This window comes from Serinus canaria, chromosome 1A (genome assembly GCF_022539315.1).
Source record: "Serinus canaria isolate serCan28SL12 chromosome 1A, serCan2020, whole genome shotgun sequence".
Classification (NCBI taxonomy): Eukaryota; Metazoa; Chordata; class Aves; order Passeriformes; family Fringillidae; genus Serinus; species Serinus canaria.
Genome location: NC_066314.1, coordinates 26,324,727 through 26,339,354, shown reverse-complemented (window position 1 = coordinate 26,339,354; position 14,628 = coordinate 26,324,727). Strand labels below are relative to the sequence as shown.

Genomic DNA, 14,628 nt, shown 5'->3' with positions numbered 1-14,628 from the left:
TCCACTGCTAACATGACAACTGTCAAAAGGAAGCTGAACATGTACGAATAAATCTAAATTAAACTAACATATTACTTTCCTAAGTTACAGCCCTCATTTTTGTACATAATTGCTCAATAAAATGGCAATGATAAATAAGTCACACAGGGAAATCTGTCTAAGGCTAAGAACTACAGCAAGGATACCAAGGATCTAAGTATTTTGAAGAGTTATTGGTAACATTTTAGTCTGTTTTCTCTGACAACTAGAAAATATATATGTAATATTTGCAATGTGTTACCTCTCTATATAAAAACATCAGAATTATACATGCAATATCTGATTCAGGAAGAAGAAATAAAATTTAAATCAGTTCAGGTTCTTTTTAGTTGCTTTTTCTTGATCCAAGTAAATAAAATTATGCACAGTTTAATGGACAAGCATTGAATATATTGCAAGAGGATTTGTAAAGCCATATTACAAATTAGAACATCAATGACAAGTTAAAATACAAATGGTAAAGAAATATGTGGCTCCCATTGAAATTCATTCTCTTGTCATAAAAAAATAATTTCCTAAAAGCTGCTCACCAAAATCAAAAATTATTTTGTGCACTTTAAATTAAGAGAAGTAAAAAAATAGGTGGTAACTCTAATTACTGAAATGATTAATTCCTTTGTGAGATGAAAGCAACTTTTCATCAACTTCTGCTGTGACATTTATGGAAAGGAGAGATGTATTCAATGGCTAGGTAGTGTATGATTAAAAGTTAAAAGCACATGAGAGACAGAACAATAGAAGGAAAATCTAAAATTAAAGACTAGAAAAGTAATGCAGGATCATGATAGTAAACTAGTAGACTACAGCTAAAGGAGAAGAATAAACCCAAGGATACTCAGAAATTGCCACAGTGACTTTTTTCTCTTACCCATCTGTATTATCAGTTGTTCCTTATCTTGCATTTCATTTTTAAACTCCATGGAGTAAAGATCAGGGTTTTGTTTAGCAGCAAGTGAACACACAAGGTGCTGGTCCTGATCCACTGCTTTAGCTTCAATGCACAGTGATGGTGCTGATACCATATTAATAATGGCAACAAAAATACAATTTCTATCAAGCTTTTTGAATTTGATTGACAAACACCTTACTGCACATACAGGTACTCCCAAAGTTGTCTGCCATCCCATGGTCAGTGATGGTTATCCTATTTAAAACAGGCTAATATTTTTCTATCCTCCATTTTTTTTAAAAATGTTTTAGTAAATGTTCATTTATATCTATTGAAAAGTTATTCTAGAATGGCATATAAAATAAAATATATATACATATTCTTTTTGCTTTCATCACATCTACCTTGAATACTGTATTTTGTAAGCTGTAATATTCAATATATTACAATATTTTTCAAAATACTGGAATGTAATTTTTGATTGATAGAGTAATGAGAACTATATAAAGATCTTAATGAATTGTATGTGATAATTCCTCTTATATCTGCTAAACTCCACTAAGACCATAACCAAGAACACAAAAATAGTAAGCCAGACTCAGTTAGTGAGAGGCAAAGGTTAAATCTCATGTAAATGTAGCTGATGATAAAGTCTTTCTGACCCTACCTGTATTTGTAGATTAAAGTCACCTCAAATAACAAAATGTCCATTGATATAAAAAAAATTTCATTATTTATAAAACCTTGTCATTCTTGCAATGGTCTAAGGTATAAGAACATGTCCTGTTTTACAGGCATATTAAACATTCCGAGATTGTGGCTTTCCCTCAGGCAAATTTATTCCACTTAAGGAGAAAAATTGAAAGGAGTTGTAACAAGTTCACAAAATAATTATAAATACATATGCTGAAATAGTTATTCAGATAGTTCCAATTGCTTCTAGGGTTAAATACCAGCTTTCCCATTTTTTTCCATCTTGCATGTAATGCTATTCAAGGCCAGTCTGAAGTTCTAAAAATCAAACATCAGAAAAAAAGTAAAGTAGATTTCCAAACTTAGTCAAGGTACCTATAGAGCCCTACCCAAATATTTCACAAATGTCCAGATATTTCAGGTACTCACTTTTGAGATTTTCAACTTAAGACATTTGACACTCAGCTGCCCAAGTTAACACCTCAGAAACATGACATTTCTAGAAAATCCTCATTTGTCTTTCAATGTGAGGCTATATCTTAGCTACATGTAGGAATATAAAATATTAAGAGCATATTACAGTGAGCATATTCTATTCTGTAAAGAGAAACAGAATGAAATACTTTGCTCCACAGAGAGGAATGAAATAGGCTAGCAGAATGCTTTCCATTTTTACACTGCCTCTATAATTTTCAGAAATCCTCTCAGATCAGCTAGTATAGCTTACTTCTACAAATATTATTTCAAGATCAATTATATTATGAAAATCTGTTATATGTACGATACTAACTTTTTGTGCTTTAATGAAATATGTCAAATATTGAAGATGTTGCATCTTTTTATAAACTGTAGTGTAATAAGAAAGTCCACAAGGAAGAATTTCTTGTTTTGACCATGAAACAAACAAGGAAAAAAATCCTTACAAAATCATCAGAAAGATATTAAATGTTCAAACTCCAGTCTTGATATTTTCATAACCAACATTTAGAAAACCCAAAAACCCCTGTGTGCCACAACTAAGATCAAATAAATTATGGAATGTCTCAATCCCAGTTTTTGGTCAGTGACATTTCCAGATTTCTGTCCATAGGACTGCTCAGAGTGGTTATAATGACACGAACTGAGAAGTGCTCTCTGAGTTGATGGGTTTGAAAGGTAGCTTTGTATGAACAGCTGTGTTTTCAAAATGCTTGCCACCTCTAAATTGGTCCTTGTGAAGTGCACTGTTTGCCTTATTGCCAGCAGGGCACATTGCACTGTAACTGCTGCATTTTTAGTTTTTATCGCTGTCTCTCTAACTGCTGAAGTGGAAAAGAATGATTGCCAAAATCTGACGTGTTTCTTTTCCTTTCTGCCCACTCTGACTTGGTTCTTAGCTGTCTGTTGCTCCAGTGATGACAAATGTTGCTCAGTTTATTCATTCACTGAATGTCTTTTCCAGCTCAAATAACGGTGATACCCCCTTGTAAATCAAGTCTCCAGCTGTCAATACCGGTAAATCAGAGAAACCTAATTAAGACATAACAATCATTGTTTCCACAAGAAATAATTAGTATGCAAAAAGTCACACATATCAGGGTACATTTTTCTAAAAGCAAGAGATAATACCTTAAAAGGAAGAGACACACCATGTTTAGTAAGACACCAAGTAGGGGTGGCAACAGGGATGGACCTCCAGAAAAAAACAGATAATCTGTTTGCAAAGATTTAAGCAGTTTTAGTACATAAGTTCTAGTGAACAAAACAATAACAAAAATCCTGAAGCACTAATAAGGAATACTAATTTGTTAGATATAAAATATTTAACCTTTTTATTTGCAGACATTAGGAAGCAAACCATACTATTTCATCTGGATGAGGAAATGCAAGTACACTCAGAGTACCCACAAAGATTTATAAGTGCAGCTGGGTAAAGAATTACATCAAAGACTCCAAAACTATGATGCACTGTTCCTCTTGCTGCTTGTGTGGAAACATCCATCCTGCACCTCAGCTTACTGCTGGTAATCTGCTGTAGAGCCTTACCTGCATGAGCTTCTCTACTGTGAAAAAGTCCTAAGAATAGTACAAGTTTTAAGAATTGCTTAGAACATCACGTCAATAATCTTGAGAGGTCACCAAAATCCACTAACAAAGAGCTAATGCTGACATACTTGCATTATTTGAAAAAACTCCTTTTTTAAAACAAGAAAGAAAATGGTTTCTTGGCACAGAAACTTTTATATATGTAAGCCTCAGTTACTTTAAATACTACTCAAACAAACAGAACAAATAACTTTCAGATTCTCTGTGCCCTTCTTATAATAGAACCATTAAAACTGGACATTCAAATTAAAAAACTTTCACATAAAACTCTCGATGGCACCAAGCACTCAGCTTTAAAGCATCAGAACACATTAAAAAAAACCTCTGAAAATCACTGCTAATAAGAGCACTTACATTCAATTTTATTCAGTATTTACTATTACTAGTATGTTAATGAAGAAAAGGAAACAATGTGTTCCAGAAGTTGAAAATAACATGAAGTTAAATTCTTTTTTTTCCAGTACAAACACTTATCTCTGTGACACCACATTCTTCAAGGAAACTGAACTTCAGATTCAGTTTATGCTGCTGAGTGCAATTTACATGTGGTTTAATTTATTACAGTGAATGACAGCTCACTTTTCACTTCAAAATTATTTGAAGGTATCTCAAGGTTGGAAATTAGTTACATACATACAGACACACTCACATAATCACTGCAAACAGTTAAGCAGTTATACTGCTTAACTTGATTCTGGGCTTTGATCATTTCAAGTGGGATTGGAAAACTTACATCACCAATCCATTTTTTTCTTATATTCTTAGTCAAGATGTATATTGGAGTCACATAATAATACTCCTAATAAACAAAAACCCAAAAAAAATGTTTACCACTGCAAGCATTACATACAATTTTTGCTATTGTAATGCATCACTTTTTTATGTACTCTGTTGTGTGAAGAGTACTACTGTCATAGGATTTAGTTTCAGGTTGTCCTGCCAGAAGCAGGTGATCCTTATGGGTCCCTTCCAACTTGGCATATTCTATTCTATGATTGTATGATGTCATAAGCCACCATGGTTGCCCATTCTACTAGAAACATTATTTTATACCACACCTTGAATGACAGTCAAAAATAAATAATAATAATTATTTATTTTTAAATAATAATTTTTATATAAAACAATACATAGATATGCCTCTATTTAAACAAAAAATCTTTCTCAATTGAAACAGTATATTTTGGAATGATGGCTGCAGGCTGGAAGTGTCAAAATTATTCTACAATCTGTTATTCAAGCCACTCAACCTCAGTGAATATTTTACACAAGACAGAAGCACTTTAACCAAAGAAATAAGAAAGATTTATGCTAGAACACTGTATGAGCTTGAGCTGGTGACTTATTAGCTGAAGCATTCACCAGAAAGAGAAAGGACATCAGATTAAATCATAACGAAGCAGAATTTCAACCTGCATCTCAGCTCTTCTTTTTTCTGCTGCCTTTTGCAGAAACCCTGATACTATGACATGGAAATATCCACTGGTGCCCTTACTTTTGGTTTGAGAGTCCCACAGAAACTAGAATATAAAATCAGGTATATAAATGCAAATACAGGAGCATGTTGGCTCAAAAGTATACAAAAATGTAGTGTATGCACTTTAACTGGTACAGCCTCTAAGGTGCCTGGGATACACATGAAAAATCCATCTTGGTCCATATTTTATGTTTCACAGTGGCCAATAGCACATTTCCAGGGAGTGACAGAAAATCAGGTCAGCTGTATTGTTATGCTTCCCCAGAATGCTTTCACAAGTACCTCTACTGAGCAGAAGTCCCTGAGCATTATAGTGGGATCAAAAGGCTGAGATAAGACATCTGCAGGAGTAGTCTGTTGAATCTCAATTAATTTACAATTCAGGTAAGAGTTTCAATGATCTTTCAATTATTTGAAACACACATTTTTTATTTTTCATGCTAAAAATACATTTTAATATACAATCCAATTAAAAATACAATAGTCAGCACAAAATGTGCTTCAAGAGTATGTATCAAGAACATGATAAAAAGTTCTCTGCCACATGGCCATCCTCTTTTCCCCTTACACAGGAAATTACATCTGTGCATTTGGCATAGAAGGATTTCTACTAAGATCTTTAGGAAATATGACAATACTCCACATAAGGGTATCATCTTGCCTCTTGGTGGCAAAATTAAGTGCAAGTTGCAGGCATGAACTTTTCAACACAAACCTTTCTTTTTCTGCAAGCCTCAAGTTCATCTCATTTCCCAGAACAAAGGAACAGATTATATTTTTACTATTTCAGTCAGTATGTCTTAGTATTTTAGTATAAACTGGGCCATGTGCATAAAAACATACTATTGATCCTCAAAACAGCAGAATGTTTTCTGTATGTTTATCTCACACATTGTCTGTTCACTCTATTAATAAACTTACATGTTGAAATAAAATATTAAATGTCCTTAAATGCACATAACACAAAGAGCAGCCTCAAAGACTTGCCAAATGTACTTCAAATTGTCCCAAGGCTCATATTACTTTACACAGTCCAACACCTTTCCTCTACACTGCTATGCAATGCATGGTGGTCACTACGCCAAATCCTCCTGGGCCTAGAAAGGACACATAAATCCAAATGTTTGACACTTAACTTTTGCAATTCTACCTATTCCAGCAACCCCTTCAAAGTTATTTATCAATGTCAATTAAGCATCGATCTTAAGATTTGTAATCAATGTCAATGTGAATTTTAGCACTAAAGGCAGAGGGAGAAAGGGCATAAATGTGTATTGTACAACAGTCTTCAGAAACAAAGTCTGGGTGAAGTGAAGTGCAAAGTCCATATTCTGAAGTAAATTAAGAAGTGAATGTGTGTGCACAGAAGCTTTTGTATTACATGCATTGGAACAAAATGAACACTCAAAGTCTGATTTGTTTTAGTCCACAAAAAGAAAGGACATACCAAAAATCTGGAAAGCACGCATTTGACACCAGAAGTGTCATTGATGCCACAATGTTTCAGTCCTTACTATAATTTGGGACCTGAAGGCAGTCTACAGGCTTCAGATTCTTGCCAAGCTACAGGGCAAAGAAGCTATTGCTAGTGTAAATTTTTTTTCTTATCACTCTGAAGACAATTTTTTGCTAATACTCCTTGCAATTGAGGTTATTGAAGTCAAAATAAGAAAGTCAGTGATTAGCCTGAATTTGTCAAGATGACAAGCTATTTATTATAGGGAACATATTTCCTTCTAAATAATACTTTAAAGAAAAGAAAAAAGTTTCCTTTCTAGACAGCAGCTACTAAAAGTATTAAAAATTATAAAACCTGTGGATTTTAAGTTTCATATATTCTTGTAGAAACATCTCACAGGCTTGCCTAAGAATGTCATTAGGAATGTGCATTAATCCAACCATTCCATTTCGCTTTCATTATAGATAAATTATATTCTTTATAGTTACAAACTTTATGTAAAAAAGTTAAATATTCATGCTCTGTCGGAATTTTCTCAGTGTTTACACTTTCAAAGCCAACAGAAATTAGTCTGCTTCTAGAGATAACTGAAAGAGAAAAGTAAATATTTTAAAGGAGGATAAAATATGTAGAAAAATCTCACTGATATATTTTACTTTATACTCTGTGGATCTTCATCTTTCTGTAGAACAATGCTCCCCTGGATGTATGACAAGCTAAAAGTCTAAAGACATATTACTATATTAACTTAATTTATGCTATCTGGATACCACTATAATACTCCAGACACCACAATCATTTTCCTTTCTTACTTGCAATAATTAACAGTAGAGAGCAAAAGATGGCTAAATTAATTTATAACTATATAGCTTCTTATACTAATTATTTTCTCTTCTTGTATTTTAGGTCATCTTGTCGTTCCTGCAAACACTAATCAATCATGGGATTTGAAGTTAATACTACTAAATAAATGAATTGTTTAATCTCCTATGACCATCTATACATACTTCATCTTCACAAAGCTCATCAATTTTATGTCATCAAGGACAAAGTGACCTTCATTTCCACAAAATGCTTCTTACTACTGGACAAGTTGGTTACAAATTTATCACTTATCCTCAGGAAGGAAGTCCCTCGTGATTGTCATTTGATAAACGCAAGATTGTGCTGTATTAATTGACCAGGTCATACTGAATTCCAAGACTATAATTGAGGAATACTAAAGGGTCTGTTACTTTCCTGAACATTTGGGCTAAGATGAAGGACCTGCAACTCAAAATTAATTTACTGCTTGGTCTAGTTACCACTGCTCTACTACAAGCCGTAGGACGAAAAGCCAACTGCCCAGAGTCATGTATATGTGAAATCAGACCATGGTTCACCCCCAGGTCTGTCTACATGGAAGCTCCAACAGTGGATTGTAATGATTTAGGCCTTTTTCATTTTCCAGCCATGCTGCCTGCTGACACACAGGTTCTACTTCTACAAACTAATAATATTGCAAAAATTGAACACTCAGTAGACTTCCCAGTGAATTTAACTGGTCTGGATTTATCTCAGAACAATTTATCCTCAGTGACCAGTATTAATCTTAGAAAGATACCACAGTTACTGTCAGTATACCTTGAAGAAAACAAACTTACTGAGCTCCCTGAAGAATGTCTCTCTGGACTCAACAATTTACAAGAGCTTTATATTAATCATAATCTGCTTTCTGTGATTGCACCAGGAGCTTTCATAGGCCTCAATAATCTTCTCAGACTTCATCTCAATTCAAATGGTCTGCAAGTGATCAACAGAAAGTGGTTTGAAGCTACTCCTAATCTTGAAATTCTCATGATTGGAGAAAATCCAATAATCAGAATTGAAGACATGAACTTCAAGCCTCTTAGCAATCTGCGCAGCCTAGTTTTAGCAGGTATAAATCTCACTGAAATACCAGATAATGCTTTGGCTGGCCTTGACAACTTAGAAAGCATTTCCTTTTATGACAACAGATTTGTTAGAGTGCCCCACATCGCTCTTCAAAAGGCTACAAATCTTAAATTTCTGGATCTAAATAAGAATCCCATTAACAGAATACGACGAGGAGATTTTAGCAATATGCTGCACTTAAAGGAGTTAGGAATTAATAACATGCCTGAATTGATTTCTATAGATAGTCTTGCTGTTGATAATTTGCCCGATTTAAGAAAAATAGAAGCAACCAATAACCCCAGATTATCATACATTCACCCCAATGCATTCTACAGACTTCCCAAGCTGGAGTCGCTCATGCTGAACAGCAACGCGTTGAGTGCGCTGTACCGCAGCACAGTGGAATCCTTGCCTAACCTCAAAGAAGTCAGCATACACAGCAACCCCATTCGGTGCGACTGCGTCATCCGCTGGATTAACATGAATAAAACAAACATTCGCTTCATGGAGCCAGAGTCCCTGTTTTGTGTAGACCCTCCTGAATTCCAAGGTCAGAATGTGAGACAGGTACACTTTCGGGAAATGATGGAAATCTGTCTTCCTCTGATAGCTCCTGAAAGTTTTCCATCTACATTGGATTTAAAAGCTGGCAGCCATATTTCTTTGCACTGCAGAGCAACAGCAGAACCAGAACCTGAAATCTACTGGATAACACCATCAGGACACAAACTTTTGCCTAATACTATTTCTGATAAGTACTACATTCATTCCGAAGGAACATTAGACATAAGTGATGTAACGCAAAGAGAAAGTGGCTTATACACATGCATAGCAACAAATTTAGTAGGGGCAGACTTAAAGTCAGTCATGATTAAAGTGGACGGTTCTTTTCCTCAGGAACACGATGGATCTTTAAATATTAAAATAAAGGACATAAAATCTAATTCTGTTTTGGTTTCATGGAAAGCAAGTTCTAAAATTCTGAAGTCCAGTGTCAGATGGACAGCCTTTCCGAAAGCTGAAGGCTCCCGGGCTGCACAGAGTGCTCGAATACCATCTGATATAAAGGTGTATAATCTTACACACCTGAATCCATCAACTGAATACAAAATTTGTATAGACATTCCCACTATCTATTCTCAGAATAGGAAACAGTGTGTCAATGTAACCACAAAAGGACTGGACTTGGAAGTGAAAGGCTATGAAAACAACATAATAGGATTCCTTGCTGGCCTTGGTGCTCTTTTGGGAATCATATCTGTGATATATCTCTACAGCTGCATCTCTCAAGATATGAACTATGGCATTAGACACAGCTATCTAAGGAATTACCTGAAGAAACAATCCTTTTCACTCAATGAGCTTTATCCTCCTCTAATCACTCTTTGGGACATGGGCAAAGAAAAGAGCACAGCAATGGAAGTAAAAGCAACTGTAATAGGTGTACCAACAAATATGTCATAAATATGTCAGTATATCACTTGCTTTCTGAAATAAAAAGCACATGACTCTATTTGTGCTGAGTAAAAAGGCAACAAGAAAAACATATTTCTCTTAGGAACTAGATGCCTGGACTTTGTTGCTGCCAACAAATGGAATATATATGACTCAGTATGAGAGAAGAATTTTAATTAACTGGCTTCTAAGGGTATTCTTCCAACCAAATAAAATTAACTTCATATTCTAGAACTTTCATGGGACTTTTAAGTCTGGAATACAGTGGAAGTAGCCAAGAACATTTTCTGTATTTTTTTTTAAATTATTATATAAAAGTAGTGGAACTGAGCAATACCTCCTCCTGTGCTGTATTACACAAAATAGCCACGAGTTTTTGCAGTGAACAGATATACTAGGATTGACATATGGTGTAATGAAATGGACAAATTCTGTAGAGTAGACACAGTGAGTATGTGAATTTTTTTTAATGAGAAAATACATTTTTGATCAAAACCAAAATACTTTTTGTCTTGTTTGTTTCTAAAGAAAACACGTCACCTTTCTGGGAGTTCTTGTCTGACAATAAACAAACACAATCCAAAGTCTGATAAAACATCTCTTTACATATTCTCCTATTAAAATGCTAATCTGAGTACAAAGGATATTTTTTCTGATTTTAGGTTTTACAATGTTTCTAACAGAAATGTAAGTTTAGTGATAGTTTTTTATCAAATTTTATTTACTCTAAGAACATTATAAAGGCAAAAGGGATGTTGGAGATGAGGCCACTTATACCCACTCAAATTGGATTTCAGCATCGATATTGGTTAATGAATAGTTGATCCTTTTATTTTATACACTTTTATGTATCTGTGTGAAATACTTCTGTTCTCTTAGAAACATGTGTGCCTGCAGACTTTTATTTTATTATATCTGTATTACCTAATTTTATTACTAGACAAAAGTAGTCTCTTCTAGAATACATGGCAATGCTTTCCATGGCAGTACTGTGAACGACCATCCAGATAAACATAGCATCTTTAATTTCTACACCGAAACATCTCCATGGTATTAGCCAAAGACATTCTTTATGTCAAAATCCCCACATAAGCAACAGGTGAGCAGTGGAATTCTTGTGTAGTTAAATATAAAAATGGACAGCTATTCCTTCTACAGATATCCTACATAAGTCTGAAGTCCTTAGGAAGTAATAAATCCACCTTGCAACTTTAGTAGCATAATGTGCATTAACTTGCATGTTTGCACAAACATGCAAAAAAAAAAAAAAAGCAGCAGCAGTTTTGCAGCAAAGTAAAATCTCTTAAAATCATAGAAATAACGTTGTTGTGCTGAAGTATGCTTTTTCATAATCTCCTCATTTATGCAAAGCTTGTTTTTTTCTACACAAGGCATAGGGCTAAAATTTTCATGTATTTCTTTAATTGGGAGGTTTATTCTCTTTAATGGAGGAAGAAACTGATAAGGAACTATATTTCACTTCCTCAGAAACAGAGAAGTATTGCTACACACTTGTGTTTCCATTTATTTCATAGTTTTCTCTCAGAATGTATTAAAATGCTCTAATGCATTAATGAATTCTTGCAGTACTGACTGGTTATTCAAACCAGAAGAGTAGAAATAGATTAAGTTTTCTTTGGCATTTGACAGCAAACCTCATTCTGAAATATACCACTAATAAAAGAGAGAAGGCAAACATAAGTATTTTAAATATCTGGCTAGAAAATACCTACAATACAATACTGAAAAAAAATTAATTTATATTACTTTTTTCTATCAGTTATTAGAATGAAAGATAATGTTTTATTCATAAAAAGATGAAGCATTTACTTTTTGGTAAAAATTTTGCTGCCATTTAAAAAAAAATTTGCAATATTTCATCAGCTAACAAAGTCAAATGCTATCTTATATAGGAACATTTCAGTTTCTAGTTTAGCTGTGAAATCATAACTCCAAAAAGTACCCATAAAGCCAAGATAAGAGATTGGAGAAAAATATGTTGATTTATATCCTTAAAGGAAATTTCGACTTCCAAAATTCTCTTATAAAACCTACTCTGCTTGTGCATCCTGAAGTAATGACCTCAAGATAACTCAAAATACAAATTGGGATTCTTCCCATTATGTTGTGCTGGCCGGTAAGACACAATGATCAACAGTAATCTCATAAGATACCCATTTTTAACTGAAGCAAGAAGACACTTTTCTGAAAAATGTTGCTATATAGGATAGAAAATAGATTCACATACCAGACACTTCTAGAAGAGCTGCGAGAAAAAAAAATTGAGAAGCAACACTGTGTCAGACATAAGGAAAAAAATAATTCTTATTATTGAACTGAATAGGGTGGATGTGTGGCACTGACAAAACAAGAAATTTTACATGGAAGAAAGTATACCGTAAGTATGAAAAGTTCATTACTAAACTTCAGAAGACATTTTGAAGGAAATAGCTAAATGGAATTGAGGAGACAGCCATTGAACACAACCCAAAAGAGCCAAAAAGACTGAAAGTTCATCTCATGCGAAAGATTTGAAAACATACTTGAAAAAATAATAATTGCATGCAGTAGAAGTCAGAAAACAGATGACTAGAAATATATCCAGAGTAAAAAAAATCTGGTATTGCCTTCTAGGCAGGAAAAAAAAAACCCTACATCTTTCTGGAATACAGAAGTTTTGATAGGTCAGTTGACTCATGTTCCAAATGTGTAATTTTAATAGCTTTTCCTTTAAAACCATTGGAAATAACTGGAACCAATTTTCTCAGGAAAAGATTAAAGAGATACTCAGGGAAAATGCTAAACAACAACAACAAAAAAGAGAAGGATTATCAAAACAAGAGAAAGATAATCTAAACATTCAGTAAACACAAAATCAAGACAGAGAACAAAAATTAAGATAGATGACAAAGTTTGTGAAAATTAAAGGAGAAAACCACCAAAGTTCATTTCTGCATATGACAACTATATAAGTTAGGTATCTAACAAGACAATTGCAATTACTCATTTATATGGATAAATTCAATATATTACTGAAACTTGACAAGCTTTGAATGATTGGAATGTTAACTACCCAATCCTAACCTGTCTAGTCAGAACTGAGGTTTGAAACTGAGACTTGAGCTATTCACTTCACATTCAATAAAAACTCTGAAGGAGTTGTGTCCTCTTCCATGTTTCCATTGTAGAGCAGTGTGAAAATGAAGTACCAAACTATATTCTGTCCATGTTTAGCTGCACTTCAGTATTCTGAGACAAAATGTACAAGCAGCCCTTGTAAATAACATAGGCATACAGTAAAACTGGTAATGAATAATGAAAACAGACCCTATGGTGTTCAACTGACTATGGTTATGTTATTTTTCTGGCTACATTAAGTAGTGTTTCATTTCTACAGCTGGGGTGGCCAAAAAGAGATTGAAGGCTAAACCAATTGGACATCATGTTTAAAAGACCTGTTCTTTTGAACAATCAAGAAAAACTTTAAATAAATGTGTTGTACATCTACCTACTCAACTACAATATTCTCAGAGAGATATAAAGCTGCAGATATATTGAAGTACCTTCAAAGCAACCAAATCTTTTATTAAGTCATTTCTTCCTTCAGAAAAAGCTGAAAACTATGAATTAAATCCCTCTTTCAGCTAAAAAATGCTTTTTACAAATGTCTCTCACTTATCTTTCTGTCTCTCAGCTTCAATTATTTTTAGACCCTTTTTCCCAAAGCCCTTTTTTTTTGCCTTGATACAAATTCTCTGTTCCCTTCCGTGCTTCCTGTGGGTTCTTTGCTTATTTCCTGCTACTATTGTTGCCAGACTGTCATATAATTTCCAACATTTCCCAGTAAAGACAGATGTTGTCTGACTTACTAAAAAAATTATCAATGAAACATAATACTTGGAGGCAAAACATTTGAATAGAGAAATAGAATTATTAAAAAAAGACCTGGCATTTTTAGAGAAAAAACTTGTTGTAAAGCTGATCAGGTAATGAGATTAAGCGTCTCTCAAGGAAACAAAAAGCAGAAATAATGTAACAACATTCCAATGAAAATAACAATATGGGAGTTAGATAAAGCTGGAAGGGCATGCAATTTGGGCAGATGGCCTATTCCTGATCCTAAAATAGCTGATGTTCTTTTTAACATTACAGTTTAGATAAGTGGAAAACAACCCCATCTGCCTCACCCTTACGTAGCTATTGTTTGTTATTCACATTAATGACAATTTCACACTGTGCTCCAAATAGCCATAATGCTTTTGTGAATCACAAAAGTACATCACATTCAGTGCTGGTGTCTTCATCTATACACATTTCTTACAGAACAGAACTAGATTCTATAAAGAAAGCCTTTCAGCACTCATATCCCACACTTTACAGGTCAAAGAGTTTACAGTTTTGCCATTTTGCATGTGAGCACAAGTCAGAGTCCATCAGATGGCTGTTGAGAATAACTTTTGAGGGCAGAATGTTCTCATACATTCTTATTTTTTTCTATGACATTTTATTCTCTGTTTTTAATGTTTATAACTTCTTTTTGTTTTTGTCTCTAGTGTGAATGTTAGCTAAACTTAAAAACATACAGCTGAATACTTCAGAACACCAGAGAAAGTG

At 33.9% G+C, this 14,628-nt stretch overlaps 2 protein-coding genes across 2 annotated transcripts in view; one reads left to right on the top strand and one right to left on the bottom strand.

Moving 5' to 3' along the window:
- LRRN3 (leucine rich repeat neuronal 3) overlaps window positions 1-10,450 on the top strand; it is a 31,678-nt gene extending 21,228 nt beyond the window's left edge. Inside the window, exon 2 of the mRNA XM_009095013.4 lies at window positions 7,549-10,450. Within this exon, the coding sequence (XP_009093261.2) occupies window positions 7,900-10,023 (2,124 nt within the window). The 5' untranslated portion in view covers window positions 7,549-7,899 and the 3' untranslated portion in view covers window positions 10,024-10,450. The remainder of the gene's footprint in view (window positions 1-7,548) is intronic.
- The window catches only part of IMMP2L (inner mitochondrial membrane peptidase subunit 2), a 405,652-nt gene that overhangs the window by 232,619 nt on the left and 158,405 nt on the right, over window positions 1-14,628 (bottom strand). The window lies entirely within an intron of this gene.